The 20,988-nt window shown below is 34.0% G+C and overlaps 1 protein-coding gene across 1 annotated transcript; it reads left to right on the top strand.

Moving 5' to 3' along the window:
* The first annotated feature begins 660 nt into the window (after positions 1–660).
* LOC114733498 (DNA-directed RNA polymerase 3, chloroplastic-like) lies at positions 661–13,610 on the top strand. Its single transcript, XM_028920969.1, has 19 exons — positions 661–1,457; positions 2,887–3,090; positions 3,182–3,315; positions 3,762–3,831; positions 4,100–4,158; positions 4,342–4,459; positions 5,141–5,254; positions 5,793–5,924; positions 6,200–6,616; positions 6,953–7,003; positions 7,675–7,745; positions 8,541–8,625; positions 8,733–8,885; positions 9,716–9,790; positions 9,909–9,998; positions 10,180–10,227; positions 10,311–10,425; positions 12,203–12,306; positions 12,954–13,610. The coding sequence occupies exons 1-19, from the start codon at positions 669–671 to the stop codon at positions 13,062–13,064; spliced, it is 2,940 nt and encodes a 979-aa protein (XP_028776802.1). The 5' UTR covers positions 661–668; the 3' UTR covers positions 13,065–13,610.
* The last annotated feature ends 7,378 nt before the right edge of the window (positions 13,611–20,988 follow it).

The following is a 20,988-nucleotide window of genomic DNA, read 5'->3' on the forward strand; positions in this document are numbered from 1 at the left end:
CCTACCTCCAATTAGGGTCTATTACCCAAATATATCCGTTACCAAATCCAACCACTAAGCACAAAAGTAAAATGATTAAAATTTAAATCAACTCCCACTAATTATATCTAAACAATCAAGATAAAAGTTCTGTATGAATTAATATTTACTATAAAGAAGCATAAAAGCCATAATTAAAACTAAAAGACCTAATAATAATCTAAACATTATATCTCTTACCAATTTCATTATGCTACGATTTCTTCCTTTCTAAATATGCAGTTGAAATTTAGATGCTGTTAATTTCTTCCCCTTCATACATTCATACAATTACATACAATACAATACATGCATGCTGCTTAAAAACTTCAATCCTCTTAAACAAGTTTTCCCTTTTTTTTTTTTGCCAGCCAATTTTGTTTCCAATTTTATTTCAATGTTTAAATTAAATAATAATAATAATTACATTACATTAATTAATTATTTTATTTTTTTTAAAAAAAATATGCATATATAACTGTTATTTTAAAAACGATAGCTCCAAATCCATGCTCAATGAACATAAAAATCTTCAGGGGGCCGACGTTGTGGTTTAACGGAGGTTTCATCATCTTCTTCTTCAGCGTGAAGGCGCATTCGTTCCATTACCTTCTTACCCTCCCTGCCTCCCTCCTCCCTCTCTCTCCACAATGACGTTGGCTACTTCCTTTGCCAGCCCTCATGTCCACCCTTATCCCAACACTAGTAGAAGTTGCCTTCTTCCTATCAGAAGAAAATCTCACAAGAACCGTCGCTTTCTCTTTATCTCACCCTCCACCACTCTCTTTGCTTCACTTCCTGCTACTTCTTCTTTCAGTATCAAGTCTGTTTCTAATCCAGTTCAATTTCGCCCTTTATCGGACTCAATACATGATGATTTAATGGAAGACCTCGAGAATTCCCTCGCTTCTTTTGCTACCGTGAACGGAGTTCATCAAATTGAGGCCCCTGAGTCGTCCTCGGGCTTATTTATCCACGAACCACCTTGGTTTTCCTCCCTCTTTTTGAAAGGTTTGTACTCGGAAACTAACCAAGAATTTAGATTGGAGTTTAAGGAAATTGAGAAAAGAAAGTATAATTTGCTGAGGAGAAGGCAGATTAGAGCCGAGACGGAAGCTTGGGAAAGGATGGTGGAGGAGTATAGAGAGCTTGAAAGAGAAATGTGTGAGAAAAACTTGGCTCCTAATTTGCCAAAGGTGAAATCTTTGTTTTTGGGGTGGTTTGAACCGCTGAAGGAAGCTATAGAAGCTGAGCAGAAGTCGCAGAGGTCAAAGAAGAAAAAGGCTGCATATGCACCACATATTGATTTGTTGCCTGCATCCAAAATGGCGGTTATTGTCATGCATAAGATGATGGGTTTGGTGATGCTGGAGCTTGAGGTGGGGTGTGTTCAGGTTGTTCAGGCTGCAGTTCAGATTGGTATGGCTATAGAACAAGAGGTAATTGATAAAAGTTCCTTTTAACTTAATTACATTTGAATGTTTTGAACTAATTATGAGTATTGGGTAAATCCCTGTTCTCTCTCCAATATTTTAAGCAGCTGAGTAAAGGTTATTTCCATATATATTAGCACGTGGTTTGCTGTTTACGTAATACTTGTCCTTGTCCAGTCTGAGAATTTCGTAGTTCCCCCTTTATGTGTGTCTCACATGTGCCTCAACTACGTTAGATGCACGAACTCCCTCCGTCTTACGATTTTCATTCAGGTGCCTCTTTGATCACAAGGGATATACCATGGGAGTTAAATTTCTCCTCTAGCAACTGTACCCTGAAGAGGAGCAGGACGTAGTGGAATTCAGCTGCTTAATTAGCCGTAGTCAGAATGCAACTTGCTACACATGGGGATATTTACATATCTCTGTGCTATTGTTAGCTTTTAGGCTATGAACATTTGCTGGCACCATGTACATATTAGTTTTGTACTCTTGTTGATCACCTGCCATATATGGGACTTTTTCTGCCAGGATTCTCAAACGTATAGTACTTTTTAGCACTAGCTTCCTTTGGTGCCAGTCATGCCACAGGGCACCATGATTTATCCATCCTCTTTATCATATTTTTTTTCTAAACATGCATTTACAGGTAACACTGGTTTCTGCTTAGCTTATCCAATTAATGCATTCACTTGAAGTATGCAATGAAAACCCTAGTTTTGATCTGCCAGTACGTTCTGACCACTACATTACCAAAAAAATTGATGTTAAAAGATAAAATAATATTCATAAAAGCAGAACTTAAAACTATAATATATTCTTACAATTTCTCCTTGAAAGTAGTACAAGCATGTTCTTTATCAATGAATCATCTAGTTTTGACTTTGGTGGGTTGATGTAGACTCAGGTAGTACGTGATGACTAAGTCCCACATTGAGTAAAATGATATGTTCAATGGAGTATTTAAGTGGGTTTATCTTACCATCTCAATAGCTAGCTTTCGAGGGAGTATTATTTATCCATAGAGCATCCCATACTACTCCATGTGGGACTTGATACATCCCATACTTTGTGGAACTGAGGAAGCCTCTACTACCTCACCTTAGTTTCCATCAATTGGCCTCCCTGGGAAGCCAATAACATGATGGCTACTATTTTAGAACCAACTGTAGAGCTTCCTATTCTGCTTCATGTGGGATTTAGAGGCATCCCATACCATACTAGTGTATTACCTTATCTTCGTAGTGTGTCTCTCTTTCTACCAACAGGGGAGGGAGGGACTGAGAGTTGTTTTGTTGAGGTTTTATTCCATTTCTTTGAATCACTTATGATTGGTTGTTTTGGTGTATTGTAGTTTCATCATGACTTTAGAAAAGGATACATCCTTTCTCAACGAGCTCTACTTATGTAACAAATTAGTCTCAATGTGTTGCAGGTTAGGATTCATAGATTTCTGGAGAAGACTAGAAGACACAATGGTAAAAAGGCAGCGGCTGTTTCTGAGGATGGCCTTAATAATGATAAAGAGAAAATAAGGAAACGTGTAAATGGTTTGATCAGAAGGAAAAGAATGAAAGAGGTGCAGTTGCTCTTGAAGAAAGAAGAATTTAGTCCTTGGGGACGTGATACCCAGGCTAAGGTTTGTGTGCATGTATATTTGCAACTTCATCATTTTTTTTAATTTTTTGTTTTAACCCTGTAATTTAATAGTGACCTTATGAAAAATGCAGCTGGGATGTCGATTAATACAATTATTGATTGAGACAGCATATCTACATGCTCCACCTGATCAGTCTGCTGATACTCCACCTGATATTCGACCAGCATTCATGCATAGGATTAAAGCTATATCAAAATATCCAGGGTGAGGGTTCACTTTTTAATTTTCCTTTTTAATCAAGAATCCTTACTCTAGGACCTGAACTCCTAGCAAAATTGTCAGATAAGGGAAGTTACAGGTTGGCTGTTCTGTGGTAGAATGTGCCTGAGTAGATGTGTCCTGGATGGTTCTTGCTTTTCTCTCTTTCCCTCCCATCATACCATGTATTATTCTCAACACAAGTACCTGAACAGAGGCCATTGGCCTTCAGTTTAGAAGTATTGAGAGTATGAGGTGTGACCCTTGCTAAAGGAAAATGAAAGAATAAAACTGAATTTAAAAAGGTTCACTTGCTAGTGATTACAGATGTTTTAAAATTGTTGACGAGAAGAATCACTGCAAGGACGGTTCGCAAAGGTTGATTAAAGTTCTTTTGGAATAGTACTATCTTATTTCTTATGTAATTCTGAATTGCTGCTTGGTACATGTAGGCAAAAGATTTTGAAGAATCATGGCGTTATAGAGTGTGACCCCTTGCTCCTGGCTGGGCTTGACAAATCTGTGAGTTTAGAAATCATGTTTTTTTTAATATATTTTTTTTATTTGGCCATTTCAAGCTGAACTGCAAGGTTGTAATAAGCTTTTTCCTGAAAATGAATTTATGATAAACCCATTATTATCTGTAACAATATCTATGATTTCTTCTAAGCATGATTTTAAGGTATTTTAAACTTCTGATAGTGCTAATGCTTACAGAATTAGCAATATACACCATAAACCGTGAATATATATTTCTTGCTTACTAATTCATGCCTTTGTTTTTGTGCAGGCTAAGCATATGTTAATACCTTACATGCCTATGCTAATACCTCCTAAGAAGTGGAAAGGGTATGGCAAATATAATGGGATATACTGTTGTATTTTACTTGAATAGCCTGCATTTGGTCAATCCCCATAAAATCTAGGAATAATCTGGTAGCCAGTGAGGGGTGCAAATAGCTGACCACATTTTTTTAAGGGGCAAAAAAAGTCTTAGTCTCTCTCTCACTCTCCTCTTGATACTCTTTCCAGGTATGACAAAGGTGGGCACTTGTTTTTACCTTCTTATATCATGCGGACACATGGATCTAGGAAGCAGCAAAATGTGATGAAGAATGTTGAAGGGAAACAAATGCAGAAAGTTTATGAGGTATTGTATGTGAATTTCTGCTTTCCTTTTTCATTGTCAAGGAAGAAGCGAAGCAGTATTCCATAAAATGGATATTCTGGTTAAAAAATGATGCATTATGCCGTTATTGTATTGTTTGTAAAATTCAGGATTGACTATTAGGACTTTGTTGAGTGCTGTAATGATCAAGTTTATTATTTTCTAATTTCTTCCTTATTGGAAAAAAGGGCACAGTAGTTTCTTATTTGTTTTAGAATTTATTGTTGTTAGTGAATGGACCTTGGGCCTAGAACCCTAATCTAGTCTCTTTTCTAGTTAACCTAGCTGCCACTAATCGTAGATAGATTTGTAGATTTGAAAGCTATTAGGTATTAACTTACATTTTGAATTTTGAATTTGATTGTATCCCTAGAATTTTGGCTTATCCCTAGAATGCTGTGATCTCAGTCTCTCTTGACTGCTCCAATTTATCTATTTAATCCGCTGCCTATTCTGAATAAAGCAAGCAATATTTTGCATTTGTCTTCTACATTTACGAGAGCATTAAATTCTTTGTAAGTTCCCAAGATATCATTCAGTTTTATTACTTTCATTTATATAGTCATTATGCATTATTGCCTCTTCTTTTCTCATTTAAAGTTGTTCTTATGCATATTCCCATGTATCTCTGACCTATTTTGCTCTGACATGATAAATTTTCAGGCCTTGGATACACTTGGACAAACCAAATGGCGAATAAATAAAAAATTACTTAGTGTTGTGGAGTCCATCTGGGCTGGAGGTGGTAACATTGCTGGCCTGGTTGATCGTAATGATGTAAGCACAATTTGATAAAGAACTTCTCTAGTTACCAAATGGAACTATATAGATTTTTGAAAAGGATGATTGTGTTAGTTTCTTCTTTTGTCTTTCTTTATTTTTATTCTATTTACCCATTGCTTTTGAAAATTATGCTACAAATCCTAATTAGAAAAAGGCTTTATGTCTTCCGGCATTACATGAATAAATAAAATAAATTTTAGATATTATCAACTTATAGAAGGTAACATCCTGAATCATTTAAACGTCTTAAACAACTTAATTTTGTTATTGTTACTCTTTTCTGAAGATGAATATTTAATTCAGATTTTATTGAGCCCACACTAATTGTGGGATAAAATCACCTTGAATAATTGTGGCTGGCTCAGAACCCTACCAACTTAGGATTTTTCTGGTTCATTCTCTGATAAAATGTAGTTGGGTTTATGTTATAATGAATTCTGGTCCCCTCCATCCCCATTTTCCATAGAGCTTAAAATGTGGTGAGTTCTAAACGCTTAGTTCCTGTCCCTCGAATTTCTCTTTTGACTTACAGGTTCCTGTACCTGAGAAGCCTTCTGTAGAGGATTTGAAACTAATTCAGGAATGGAAATGGAGTGCAAGGAAGGCAAGGAAAATTAATCTAGAGAGACATTCTCAAAGATGTGACATTGAACTTAAAATCTCTGTAAGATATCTCCTCTCGTTGTCAAAAAGTTTGCATGTCTTTAAACATTTGACAATTCCAATTTCAATTGTTACATCATTGTCCTCTGATCTTACCTACATCTTGTGAAGATGTTGATCAATGTAAACGTAGACTTGATTTCCTAATGTTTGTATCCATTATGCATCAAATTGGACCATGAATTGCATAATCTCACCTATATTTTTATAGTTATTTAATTTCTGTTCCATGTTCTATTAGATGAGCAATAATTATGAGAAAACAATCTGAAACAGGTGGCTCAAAAAATGAAAGATGAGGAAGGCTTTTATTATCCCCACAATCTTGACTTCCGTGGAAGAGCATATCCGATGCATCCTCATTTGAATCACTTAAGTTCTGATCTATGTAGAGGCCTACTTGAATTTTCTGAAGGGCGGCCCCTGGGGAAGTCTGGCCTACATTGGCTGAAAATACATTTAGCAAATTTGTATGCTGGTGGCATTGAAAAGATGTCTTATGATGGCCGCCTAGCATTTGTGGAGAATCATCTTCATGATATATTTGACTCTGCTGATTACCCTATTCATGGAAATCGTTGGTGGTTAACGGCTGAAGATCCTTTTCAATTCCTTGCTGCATGTGTTAATCTATCTGAGGCTTTAAGAAGCTCATCACCACATTCTGTGATCTCACATCTGCCAATTCATCAGGTATAGGCTTTTTGGAGCCCTTAAGGCTGGGAAAAATGGGTTTCATAACTTCTGCACATTTCTTCTATAAGTAACGAAGTTGACTCCTGGTTCTCATATTTGCATTTGTGATGCAGGGATTTTGTTTTTGTTTTTGTAGTCTTATATTGCAAATATTTGCATCTTAATCATTTTATTTGCAATTGAAAATGTTTGTAGTTTCATATTACAAATATTTTGATCTTATCTTTTGATTTGCAGTTGAAAATGTTTACTTTATCTGGTATTTTCTAAATGTTTTCTTCATTGACTATTTTCAAGAGAAGTTATTAGTAACACAATTCTGATTAATTTTAGGATGGTTCCTGTAACGGCTTACAGCACTATGCAGCTCTGGGAAGAAACCATGTACGTTCACTTATCTTTCACTACCTGAATTTTCATAATTATAAAATATGCTTATACTTCCTGGATTTGTGGGGACTTGAGGATGATTTAATTTTGTGTGGCTTACTAGCTTCATTGACTTTTGAAAATGTCAGCATGAGGACAAAATTCTTTTATCCCTGCAACTTGGCATCATTAAACCTTTTTCTATGCTGAAAGATGGTCCCTGTTTGTGCTGAATTATTTTGGGTGATTTTTAAATCTTCATATCTCTGTGTTAAAAGACTGGCTTAATAGACCACGGTGTTGGTGGCTATCTTATCTTTCATGACCTGTTAAGTACCTCGTAGTTCCCATTTTGTCATTACATGTACTGGGTAGCAGCCTTTTGGTTAATTATGGATGTTCGTCATCTTTATTCTCATTCTGGGTTTTCTGGATCTATTTGTCATGGGACACGCTTTATACTGATGTTCTGCTTTTGAGACAATTGTAGATACCCCACTATGAAACTAAATAAACTAATTACAGTTCTATTGTAACTAAATTATTTGGTAACACTAAATGATATTCTGATATAGCTACCAATAAAAGGATGGTTAAATTGATAAGATTGTGTCTAAAATTTTTGCTGTTGCTGATTACTTTTCGCCGCACTTCTTGTTTTGTTCACTTTGCTTGTTCCTTCGCAGCCAGAGGCTGCTGCAGTTAACTTGGTTGCTAGAGAAAAGCCTGCTGATGTTTACTCGGAGATTGCGGTTAGGTATGTCAATTCTTTGTCTGCAATTTTTGTTTTTCATCGAAACCTCCATTCCATGCTACATTATTTTGAAGGAAAATTGCAATAAAGTTTAAAAGCAAACAAGTCCCTCGAAATCATCAAATTATTTTGAAGTCTCAAGGGACCTCATTGCAAAATATTTTATTTTTTTAATTACCAAATTGCCCTTTTTTTAAAAAAAATTTTTTTTTTTGCATTGACAACTGAAAGAGCAGTTGTTAACAACTTAAAATGTAAAGATTAACAACAATCGCAGTAGGTATTAACAGCACATTACAAAAGTATAATGCATGAGTTGTCAATAGCTATCGCAATTGTTATTAATCCTTACACCTTAAGTTGTTAACAACTGCATTTTCAGTTGTCATTGCATACTTTAAAAAACAGATAAGGGCAATTTGGTAATTAAATAAATGGAATCTCTTGCAATGAGGTCCCTTAGGACTTCAGAATAATTTGATGATTTCAAGAGATCTTTTTGTATTTAATTCTCTTGGGTGGGACCTGATTGCAATTTTGCCTATTTTGAACTCAATTTTGATTGCAAAATGAATTGTTTTCACACCTGCATTGTTCATGTTTGAGGCCATCATTAGGATAGCCGCTTGTTTGTTAGCATCTCTTATTTCAGTCACCTGCTTTGCTTGATTTCTCCTGCGCATGAAAGAAGCTTTATGGTCTATCATCCATTGTCCATACGGTCAATTATTGTGCAAATAGCTATGTATAATTGGTATTATATTGTCTCTTTAATTGTATGTATTGGCACTTGCGCAGGGTTCATAATATTATGAGAAGGGACAGCAACAAAGACCCAACTAACTATCCGAATGCTTTATTGGCAAAGCTTTTAATTGATCAGGTCAGTCCTCTTTTTAAATGTTGAAAGTTGTGTTATTTGATGAAATTATGCTCCAGAAGTTAGCAATAATCTCTTTCTTCTTACTTCTAATTGTTGGAAGCTTTCAGGTTGATAGGAAACTCGTCAAGCAGACTGTGATGACGTCAGTTTATGGTGTTACTTTTGTTGGGGCACGAGAGCAAATAAAAAGAAGGTTACAGGAAAAAGGACTCATAACTGATGACAGAATGCTTTTTACTGCTGCCTGCTATGCTGCCAAAGTAAGCAGCCATATAAATATGGAAGGATTAGTTCATTGCTATTAGATATAGTAACAGCTATCTTGATAAGTAACTCTTACCTGTACTATCCTTTTGGAATGTTTGGTTGAATAGAAAATTATTCCTTTTAAAAAGAAGAAAGAAATATGATGTTATGACCCAAACCAGAAACTGTAAATCCCCTCCTGCATTATGGCAGACTTCACGCAGAAGTAAAAATAAAAAAGCTAACTCAGTAAATTCATAAAACATACTACTCTGTTACACATTCAGACACACAAATAGGAGGGATAATGATTACACATATAAATTGATACTCAACAGAGAACAAGAACAAAGATACAAGCCACACACGCAGTTACAACTCTCTAAAACAGAACAAGCTTGCCAAACTTTCGAGAGGTTGGCACTCTACAGCCCAAGGGCCTAAACCACACTTCAAAAATCTTCTCTGCCTCTCCCGCTCAACCCAACGAAAGATTTATAGACCTCAAAAAGTGACCCTCACAATACCCAACTTAGCCTTCTCATAGCCTTTGACCACACTCAACTATAGCTTCCCTATTTGTCTATTTCTTTCTCCAACAGCAAGTCAACGTTCTGACCAGCAAAAAGTATCTTTCCCTTTTCATGTATTTCCTAAGTTTCCAAAAGTGATCCTAACATATAACTCTTTCGAATACTCTTTGAAGACCTTAAATCTGGCAAACCCTTCCATGCTGAAGCTAAAATGGAGTCAACCAATCAAACACTTCGTGATAAGTTGAAAAAGTTGATTACAAGTGAGTCATATCCGGACTTCTGAATTGATTATCCTTTACTTTCTAAAGGTGACATTGGCTGCTCTTGGAGAAATATTTGAAGCTGCACGGGGTATTATGGGTTGGCTTGGTGATTGTGCAAAGGTATGCTCTCTTATCACCTGTTGGATTTCCAGTGATGCTGATGTTGTTTTGGTCTTTCAGATTTGGAGTTTGTGGGTGTGACTCTTTTCTGCAATTCCGTTGTGTATAACTTGCATAGGTGATTGCTTCTGAAAATCAGCCTGTTTGTTGGACCACTCCTCTTGGTCTGCCAGTTATACAGCCATACTGTAGATCTGAACGTCATCTGGTGAGCTTCTCATGCACAGCTTTTTCCCCTATTGTTTTTAAGAAACTTACTTTCCTTAACAATGACAAAGTGTCAAACTAGTTAAGTAGTCAGTGGACTATCTATTTTCTTCTAGTTTTTGTTGTACTGTTTTGCTGTTTATGTTGAAACACCACGCTGATTATTCTCACATGGGCTGCAGATCAGAACATCACTCCAGGTTTTGGCTTTGCAGCGGGAGGGTAGTGCAGTAAGTAGACACATTTCTCTTGTTCCTTGTGTTTTCTACTTTCAGGATGGTTTTTTCATTTGCCAAATCTATCTTGATTGCAGATAGATATCAGGAAACAGAGAACTGCCTTTCCTCCAAACTTTGTACATTCACTTGATGGTTCACACATGATGATGACTGCTCTTGCCTGCGGGGATGCTGGCTTACGTTTTGCAGGTTTGAAGACATAACATTACCAAATAAATCATGTACATAATATGTGAAACTTCTATTTAAACAAATATTTAATATTTGTTTCTCAGAAAAAATGTAAGCATTTTTCTGCTTTCTGCTTGGATATGCTTCAGTTTACTTTCACCGTCATTGCGTAATTGTTTTCAGAAGATATTGGCATAAAATTGAAATTGATACATTATATTTATGAAAGACTTGTACTTTTTTAAGGAGTAATGTTGCAGTTTAGTTTTGCTTTGAGAGAAGTTTATAATTTTGGCTTTTAGAAGCCCCTTGGTTCAATTTCCTCCGGAGGATATGTCTATATAACTTATTTGTAATGGTTATTGATTTAGCATCTATTTTGTTTAGGAAAAGTTTTTGGATTATTAAATTTATGATTTTCAATATACATAGAATGGAGGAAGTCTTTTTATAGGGGGTCTTTGTAGTTTTCAATGAATTGTGGGTCTGCCCTCCGTTTGTAGCAGCTGTACTGACTAGTTTTAGAGGCTCCGATAGGAGCAAAGGAAGCAAAGTCTTGTCATGGACTGGACGTGTTTGATACTTGGGGCTAATCGGTTTATGTGGTTGGAGCATCATACTTGAGTGCTCACTTTCTAAGTGCCTCATCTTCAAGATTTGTCTTTCTCTTCCTGTTTCACAAGAAGAGTAGCCTTTTTGGCGTTTTTGTGGGGTTCAACTCATGGTTATTACTGGGGAATTTCCTTGTCAGATGTGCAGAAAAGTTAATCACTTTAATGTGGTGATTTTTCTTTTTCTCTTTGTTTTCCTCATCAGCTCGATTAGGAGAATGTTTGATTCTACACTCTGATACACTTTCTCTTTTAGGTTTGACTTCATTTTTCTACATCGGTTCATCCTTTTAATTGCATATATCCTCCTTAATTTTTTAATTGATCATACTGCCTCTTGATCCTTAACCGGAAGGGGAAAAAAAATAAAAAGGGAAGAATAAAGTTTTCACTGTGTTTTTTCTAAGTGGAGATTATTATCTACAATAAAATTGCTTGTTAACAAAATTCCTCTCTTTTTGCTGAAAATTGTTTTTCAATTTCTCTTTTGCTTGATGGAGGTTTAAGTTCAGACCTCAAATAAATTTGTACTCCTCTGGTCCATAGTAGGGGATCTAGTTGGAGAGTTGATATTAGTCCTATATGTAAGATATGATTCACAAGTTTATCAATTTTTTTTGAAATTAACCTTATTGATATTTTCCCAACAATAATCAAGTAGGAGAGGAAGAGAAGGAATTAAGAAAGATGCTCAAGGTATTTTAGAAAAAACATATCATATTAACTAATTTAACTAACATCCTTAATTTATTCAAATTAGTTAATTAAGTCTTACAGCCGGAGGAGTATTTTGTTGTGGTTCCTAGAGCTGGGATGTTATTCATTTTTTACTGTTTATATCTCAATCCATTACTGGACGTTTCTAACCATTTAATTTGCCAACTTATACTAGTAGTAGAATGTATAGAAGATCCTTTTGCTCTGGGTGACCTTGCATTAAATTTTTTTGGACAATGATATGAGCCTTAGTAATCATGTTAGTGGGCGTCAATGCTGCCAATGCATCTTTAATATTCTTCATAGCAGTTAAATCCCTTTTTAATCCAATGGATCTATGAATATATTTACGCTTTCTGGCACTTTATGTTATTTTGTGATAATTTAGTGGCAGGTCCATAGAAGAAATGTATTTTGTTTTTACATGTATTTTGGTGCTTAAATGTTTGTGAATTATGTATTTGCAGGGGTTCACGATTCATTTTGGACACATGCATGTGATGTTGAGCAAATGAATAAAATTCTTCGAGAAAAATTTGTGGAGCTTTATAACATGCCAATACTTGAAAATGTAAGTTCTTGTTGTATTATGAGAAATTTGGATTTATTATATAATTGAAATGTAGAAAAGCTGTACATAACTTTTTCTCTCGATCTATAAGTATAAAAAATGCAAGTTTTTTTTCTTTTTGTGAATAAAAAAAAAATGCAAGTCTTGGAAGCCTTGTACTATCTTGCGTTTTGGGGATGGTTAACGAATTCTTTCTGTAAAAAATCTCAAGTTTTAGTAAGATCCAAAGAAAAGAAAAGGTTATCTTCACCAAAATCCTCAACATGAAATCCATAGTTCTGAACTTGTAGAAAGCATTGACTTATTCTGTATTTCTGGGATGAAAAATATCAGGATTTGAATTATGGACCTAGATCAACTTGTTTATGGATTTCTATGTTCCTTTTATAAGAAATTTCCTTATAATGACAACAGTATGTACATACTGCCTCCGCTTTTCTTGAATGAGGCACACTTACCGTGGTCTAAGAGAAATGTGGTTTTGTGACTCTTGCGTTTGGGCTCCAAATTGATCTTAAAACATTGGAATCACGCCCCTTGCTTGATTCATAGCAGCTTTTTCCGTTTAGATGAACCAGAGTGGGGAAAATTAACCTCATATTTCTTCTTAAACCTTGTTATAATCGGACTTCAAATATTTTTTACAGTTGTTAGAAGGCTTCCAGACATCATACCCAGAATTGGATTTTCCTTCACTGCCAGAGAGGGGTGATTTTGACTTGCGCAATGTTCTTGAGTCACCATACTTTTTCAACTGAGGCTCTTTCCTGAAGATTCTGAATCTCTGCTGAAGCGATGTTTCCACTGCCCATGACATAAAATTAAGCAACTTCTGAAACATAGTTTATCCTGTTTTGGAAGTTGAGATGATGACAACTGCCAAAAGTTGCTTCTCATAAAAGGCAGGAAGTGAAGAAAATATGAGCCAACGGTCTTTTGAAGAAGTCTCTTGTTGGTAGAATGTTGCTGATTTGTCAATTCTCACAGTTCAAGAGGATATACGTTTAACTTACCGGGAAGGAAATTCTCCCCGAGATTTTTAGTGCTGGCAATCTCCTTCACCTGGGTTGAGACGCAGCATGCCTTCTGTACAGTGCGGAGCCAATGGCCAGAGGTAATTTTGATTATGCAACTTGAGCATTTTTTCTATTTGATTGTACTATAATTTATAAGTAGCTGTTGTATCATATAGGAAGGAAGGTTTTTGAGGGCAGAAAGATGCTGTGATGTGTACATAGAATTCTTCATTTTACTGGTTTAATGGAAAAAATAGAGAATGAATTACGATAGGAAAGTTCATCCTTCTTAGCTTAGCTTTAGATTGGACTATAGGTAGCGCGGCAACATGCAATGACAAGAAGTTTTATCTCACTAAGGTTGATCACATGGATTGCATGGCACCTTTATGCTCAATCAACAACTAAATGTTTAGGTAAATTGTTGACCAAAATGTCTCGCTCTATAAGCAACCATTCTCTCCACAACTCCACATATGGAGCAAAAAACACTTTGATTTCATAATCTTTTTGTTCCTTTTAAAAGCTCAAGCTAATTCCTACTCTGGATCTGGTGAACACATACAATGCATTCAGAAAGAGATAAAAGAGTACATAAGTGACACTCTTTGAAGTGCACAAGCATAGGAGATTTATTTAATTTAACCCTAACCTCAAAGGTCTTATAAGCTCATTAGCCTTGGGCATATTTTGACAGTATGCAATAAATGTTTTGTGCTCTCATGCTAGTGGGGCGACAGTAAATTTGTAAGGAATTTTAGTCTTTACAAATTTATATTTATTTGATAAACATCAGAGAACAAATTTCATTTTAACATTTTCAATTTGATACTGAATAAATTTGCAGTGCAGTGATCAATATTTCATTTCATTCTTTGTTTTACCATTCCATTTCTTTTTTTCTTTTTTTTTGACCTGACATTCCATTTCTTTCGTTACTTTGCTTTTTGGGAACTTTCTGGTTTGTCCACTGTAGTTTTGCATCCGACTGATTTGGGCAGTATAATATTGTGACACTGTTACCAAAAATTTTATGTTTAACCAATAAGGAAGCGAGCGAGCAAGACTAGCCAGTCTTCCAGTGGTTTGTTTGAGGTTGCATGTCTTCTGGTTTGGTACCCCCTCTCGTTCTTTCTATATGATCATATTAAATATTTTTTTATAAGATTAAGAAAATTGAGAAAACAGAGACGTATGAACTATGACCTGCCAAAGCTGCATTAGGATTTTCTTGGAGACGCTATTCATTTTCATTTGTCCCATCCGACCGTCTCACTGTGCCCCCCCTCTCTTATAATTACTACTATGTCTGATTCTAAATATAAAATTTATTTTGTAATGTAAATTGTATTATAAATTAGGTTTTATATTTACGATTGAAAGTAACATTTTTAGTTATCCTCAGATTTTATATTTAAGATCGGAAGTAATATTTTTAGTTATCCTCTTTCCAATAACTCTTAACAAAAACAAAAGGAAAATTTGGATAAAAATCCCTCCTTAACTGATTTTGAGAACTTATATCATAGTATCAGCATCAATGATATCAATGTTTTCTGTGTATAAAAATTTTTCACATCCTTCTTACCAATGAAATTTGTAAGGGGTTGATTTTTTTTTAATTTTTCCAAAAACAAAATGACATCTTTGCTTGATAGAAAGGGAAAGTAGAAGTACGATGTCTTGGAGCCACCCATTCGTGGATCAGCCTTTTCATTAGCCTTTTTCTTCCTAGAAGAAAAACCAATTTTGATACCAATAAAAATTAGTTTTGTTAGTAAAGAGTTGATTTATAATCTATAAAATTATGAGTTTGAATATCATTGTTAATGTGAAAACTTCGTTAGTGGGTAATTTCGAAGTATCTCTGTAAGCGTTCTCAACCTAGAAGCATGTCTTGGTCCTGATGAATCTCCGGAACCTGACTCACTTAAACTTTTTTATATTAAAAAAAAAAAAGCAATTTTGATAACCCACACCCCTTTTTTTATTTTTACCGTTATTGCAGTTTTGCACAGCAAATTGGTTTAGTTCCTTAACAATAAGCTCAAAAAGGGAAAAGAAAAACATAACAATCAATGCCTCAAATGCAATTATGAACTGTCCTTACCAATCATTTACAATTTTCCATTGAAAAGCTTGTTTTGATCAAAGAAATAAGATTTCAATTTTCTTTAGCAACATCTATTATTTATTTTTAAACTTACCCCATATTGATTTTTCAATATAAGTGGCTAAAAGTATATTTAGGAAAATCAAAACATATTTTTTACGAAAAATTAACAAGTTTTATTAATTTTTCTAAATTAATTATATAGTTTTTATATTTGGAAGGCAAAGTGTAATATAGAATATATAACATTCTTCAAGTACATATTCATATTTCATCATGAGTGTACTTTTTTTAAAACGAGAAAATATATACTACCTCCAGTCCTAATTATAAGAGTTAGTTGACTAATTTAAGGAAATTAAGAAAAGAAGTTAAGTTAGTTATTTGTAATAAATAGGTGTTGTCTTTCCTAAAATATTTTTACTAATCAAGTGTGTTCGCTAAAACTATAATTATTAAAAAGACTATCTTAGAAAAAAATTGAATAAATATGAGACAAAATGGATTGGAGTCTTATATCTAGGACCAACATAAAAATCAAACGGGGTCTTATATTAAAGACCGGAGGTAGTATTAGGTATATCTACTTTAGAGCCATGGAAGCAGACTAAGCTCACCAGGCCAACTTATTTAAATCAAGGATTAATTTGGATATCCTGAAAAGTGCTTCTCATAAGGAATTTTTCGTAAATTGAGATAAACTCCTCCACATATTTACCTCGTAGACTGTAAAATCACTTCTGAAATCATGGTTTGGTTTCCATCCAAACACCCCCTAAGTTTTGAAAAAGTTTGATTTTATGATAAGCAGGATTTTCAGGCCCAATTTTTTTAGACTCAAAGCCCTCAAGATCTAATTTAGGGTTAAGGGGAGGCCTACTCAAGTCCGTGAATTTTTTAATAAAAACTGTTTTTTAATCCAAAATTAAAAGAGTTAAGGTGCGCCCAGCACCCCGAATTATTTTTCCAGGTGCATCCAGTGTCCTAAAGTAATTTTTGGTGCATCTAGTGTCCCAAAGTAATGAAAACGGTGCATCCAGTGTCCCAAACTAATTAAAACGGTGCATCCATATCCCAGGCTAACAGAAAAGTTAAGTTTGACCGTTAGTTGACTGAAGAATCTGACGTGACGGATACGTAGGCGTCTGATGTGTATTATTTTGACGAGTTAAGGTGCACCCAGTGTCATAAAATAATTTTTGGTGCATCCAGTGTCCCAAACTAATTAAAACGGTGCGTCCACATCTCAGGCTAACAGAAAAATCTCGTTTGACCGTTATCTTGTTGATTCAGCTGAAGGTTGATCGAAAAATCCTACATGACAGACACGCAGGCGTCTAATGTGTATTATTTTGACTGAAAATTCAATTTATTTCCTCCCCTTCTAACATTTATCTTCTGCCAGTTTTTAAACTTATAAAAAAGAGAGACCACCGATCCACCCTCTTAAATCCTGGTTCATGTACCACCCATTCAATCTCATCTTCGTCTTTAACATTTTATCTCATTTCTTCCACCACTCCGATTTGAAACCACAACCGCTGTCACAACACACTTAAATCTTCATCTCTGTTGACTCCTCGTCCGACTCGCATTTGCTTTCCTCCTCGTAGAGCACAGTAAACTTCCCCTTAGTCACTCCATCGACATCGTCGTCGCCTTCTGAGAAAACACCCACCACCACCAGGCTCGTCTCGGAAGCTTTAATCAAAATAAAACACATTAGACGCTTGTGTATCCGTCATGTAGGATTTTTCGGTCAGCCTTCAGCTAAATCAGCAAGGTAACGGTTAAACGAGACTTTTCTGTTAGCCTCGGATGTGGACGCACCGTTTTAATTAGTTTGGGACACTGGATGCACCAAAAATTACTTTAGGACATTGGGTGCACCTGGAAAAATAGTTTAGGGTGCTAGGCGCACCTTAACTCGTCAAAATAATACACATCAAATGCCTACGTGTCTGTCACGTCAGATTTTTCAGTCAACTAACGGTCAAACTTAAGCCCAGGATATGGATGCACCATTTTAATTAGTTTGGGACATTAGATGCACCAAAAATTATTTTAGGACACTGAGTGTACCTGGGAAAATAGTTTGGGGTGCTGGGTGCACCTTAACCCAAAACAAAAAGACAAACACATTCAAAATTCTTGCGAAACATGATGGACGCTGAGAAAATGGGAGCCAGTCCCTTTTAGTTATTTTTGAGTTTCTCTAGGCTTTTTAACCTTTTCTTGTATGCCAAAAAAAAAACTTGAAAAATCGTAAATAATAACCCTAAAAAATTAAAATCGTAATTTGAATTTAGACCGGATTTTAAATATAAATTAGTAAATATTGCATAAAAGACCAACACATTCAGAAAAATTCTTCTTAAAAGGCCAAAATGTTCTCTTTGAGTTGTCATTGGAGATCTTGCTCCAGCCTTTGTGACAACTAGGGACAAGCAGATGGCCAACTACAATTTGATGCATAGTAGTGACTATGAGCCATTGAAAATAAATACTACCTCCGGTTCTTATTATAAAATCTTGTTTGATTTTTATTTTGATCCTAAATATAAGACTTCAATCCACTTTGTCTCTCATATTTATACATTTTTTTTTCAAAGTAGTCCTTCTAACAATGATAGCTCTAACCAATACACTTGATTAGCAAGGATATTTTAGGAAAGACAATATTTATTTAAGATAAATAAGTAACTTAACTTATTTTCTTAATCTTCTCAAATTAGTCAACTAACTCTTATAATTAGAACCAGAGGTAGTAGCTTGCAGCATAACAAATGTACTTAGCAGAATAAGTGTTGTTCTGTGACCAAATTTGACGTAAGTGACATTATTATTCTGATAAGGTTGACGATATAAAAAGGATGAAATGATTTAAATTAATTTGAGTGCAAAAAAAAATTATTTTAGCTAACCAGAGCTCTCGATATCACTATCATTTACACAATAAATCCTGTAAAACAAACAAAAATTTGGTGCAATGCTTCAGAAAAACTTGTCTTTCCTCTTTCCTGCCTATCCATCTCTTTTCGTCACATACACTAAGAACTTACTATTTGTCTGAAATCATTATCTCTATCATGCTTTATGGATTATAGTACATAGCAAGGAAAGTTTGAAAATTAGCCAAGGCATATACTACCTCTCATCCTTAATGTAAGAGCTAGTTTGATATTTAATTTGATCCTAAATATGAGATCTCAATCTACTTTATCTCTTATATTTATCTATTTTTTATTAAGATAGTCCTTATAGTAGTTATACAAGTTAAATATTTCATCAAATAGTAATTCTATATAATACACATGATTTTTAAAGATATTTTAAGAAAGACAACACATATTTATTACAAATAACTAATTTAATCAATTTTCTTAATTTACCTAAATTAGTCAACTAGTAATGTTAGCTCACCTAGATAAATAATTTTATAATGTCTGAAAAAGTAATTTAATTAAATATATGTAATAAATAAATACTACTCCGATCCTTAATGTAAGACCTATTTAACTAATTTGATTAGATTAAAAAAGTTAGGTAAGTTAGTTAATTATAAGAAATATGATATGTTTTTCCTAAAATACCATAATTACCTTTTGTAATACCCTCCCACCCTCATTTATTTGATTATGGTTGAGAGAGTTTCTATAGGGGTAATTTAGAAAAAAATTGATAAATATAAAAAATAGGTCTTATTTTTAGGATCAAAATTAACTTAACAATTATATCTTATATTAAGAGTAGAAGAAATATTGGCATGTTTGTTTTTGTTCTTTGTTTTCTTATTCTCAAAACAATTTTATAAAATTGTTTTTAAGAACAAGTTTTAGAAACAAAAAACAAAAAACTTTGTTTGGAAAATAATTTTAAAAAAATCACATTTAAAAAAATATAAAAAGTTACACTTTGACAAGTGGTAGTTATCACTGATAGTGATAAGTAGTAGATAGTAAAGGAGAAGAGAAAAGGATTTGGAAAAATTACAAAAAAAGATCTTGGAATAGTAAAAACGCAAATAGGAACCCTTGAAAACCCAGAGTGAAGTTGTCAAGATTCTCTATCTGTGTTTTTGCAATTCTAAAGTCTTTTTTTGCAATTTCCCCAAAAGATTTCTCCATTTTTTCAAAACAAAAAAATAAAAAATAAAAAAACAAAAACAAGAAAACATGTAAAAGTTGTTTTAGTTTTTCAGTTTTTAAAAACATATTATTGTTTTTTTATTTTTTAAAATAATCAAGTAAAAAAAAAGTTAAACAATTTTTTTTGTTTTTAAAAATAAAAAATTATTTTCAAAATAAGAAACCAAACAATCCCATTATCTTTTCTAAAAAATTTTTTTTCATGACGCTTGCTGGAATGAGAATCCGAACTCATCTCAGCGGTTCACCGCGTTTCATGTTTGTTCACGGAAGAGAGGTCAGGCCACCGGTGAAAGCAATATAATTTTTAAAATCATCATGTATTATTCAGGGTAACTTTAACCCTTAAAGAAAATTTACTAAATAAAAAGCTAAACCAACCTTAATAATGTGACTTTTTTTGTCGTGCCAACATTAATGTCACTTATTAGTTATTATCTACTAACTTTAGTCCTCATTATAAAAACTAGTTGACTGGTTTGAGAAGATCAAAAAAAAATTAAGTTACTTATTTGTCATAAATAGGTATTGTCTTTTCTAAAATATCCTTACTAATCTAATGTATTAGCTAGAACTACCATTGTTAGAAAGATTATTTTAGAAAAAAAGACATAAATATTAGAGACAAAGTGGATTGAGGTCTTATATTTAGGATTAAAATAAAAATCAACCGAGATCTTATATTAAGAAGTGGAGGTAGTATTTTATATCTAGTATGCAAGTATTATAAGAAACCATTGAAAAAATTTCTAAATCTAAATATAATAAATAACTATCAATATGTTTTTATTTAAAAATTTCTTTTTTATCCTAATTAAGTTTGACATTATTAAATACCCAAACACAAATCATTATATCAAATAACAAGTATGAGTTTTTTTAAAAAAAAATCTAACATATATTTATTGATCTTCATTCATTCGTTTATAGACATCTAAAAAAAGCAATTAATATGGAAACAATTTTAGATGGAATTTTTTTTCCCTCAAGATTTTTTTTTTTAAAAAAGAAATGATTCGATTTGGTTTCTGACAGAAAAATGGAATCCAATCTGAATCTGAGGGTGTGGGTGTGCTGTCCAAATTGTGGCGATTCCATCAGAGCTGTGTGTCAAAACAAAGACGTAGGAACTGCCAAAGCCCAAAGCTGCATTTGGGGACACACGTTTCATTCCTTTTGTCCCAAACGTCCTATTCACTGTGCCCTCACTGTCTCTCTCGATATAATAATTACTTGTTTTCTAAATTTCCTTTTCTCAATAATTCTTACAAAAACAAAATCACATCTTTCTTGATAGAAGAAAAAAATCAAAACAAAAGCGTAAGATGTCTCGGAGCCACCCATTTGAGGATCGCCCTTTTCACTAGCCTTTGTCTTCATAGTTCCTAGGCATACTATTAAAGAG

This window comes from Neltuma alba, unplaced genomic scaffold (assembly GCF_004799145.2).
Source record: "Neltuma alba isolate B1F8T4 unplaced genomic scaffold, ASM479914v2 tig00013009_pilon, whole genome shotgun sequence".
Taxonomy (NCBI): domain Eukaryota; kingdom Viridiplantae; phylum Streptophyta; class Magnoliopsida; order Fabales; family Fabaceae; genus Neltuma; species Neltuma alba.

Excerpts from the sequence above, each read along its gene's own strand:
- LOC114733498 (XM_028920969.1), top strand. The coding sequence starts at position 669 with ATGACGTTGGCTACTTCCTTTGCCAGCCCTCATGTCCACCCTTATCCC. Across the intron at positions 3,832-4,099 it reads TGGCTGGGCTTGACAAATCT|GCTAAGCATATGTTAATACC; the intron begins GTGAGTTTAGAA and ends GTTTTTGTGCAG. Across the intron at positions 9,999-10,179 it reads GTAGATCTGAACGTCATCTG|ATCAGAACATCACTCCAGGT; the intron begins GTGAGCTTCTCA and ends CATGGGCTGCAG.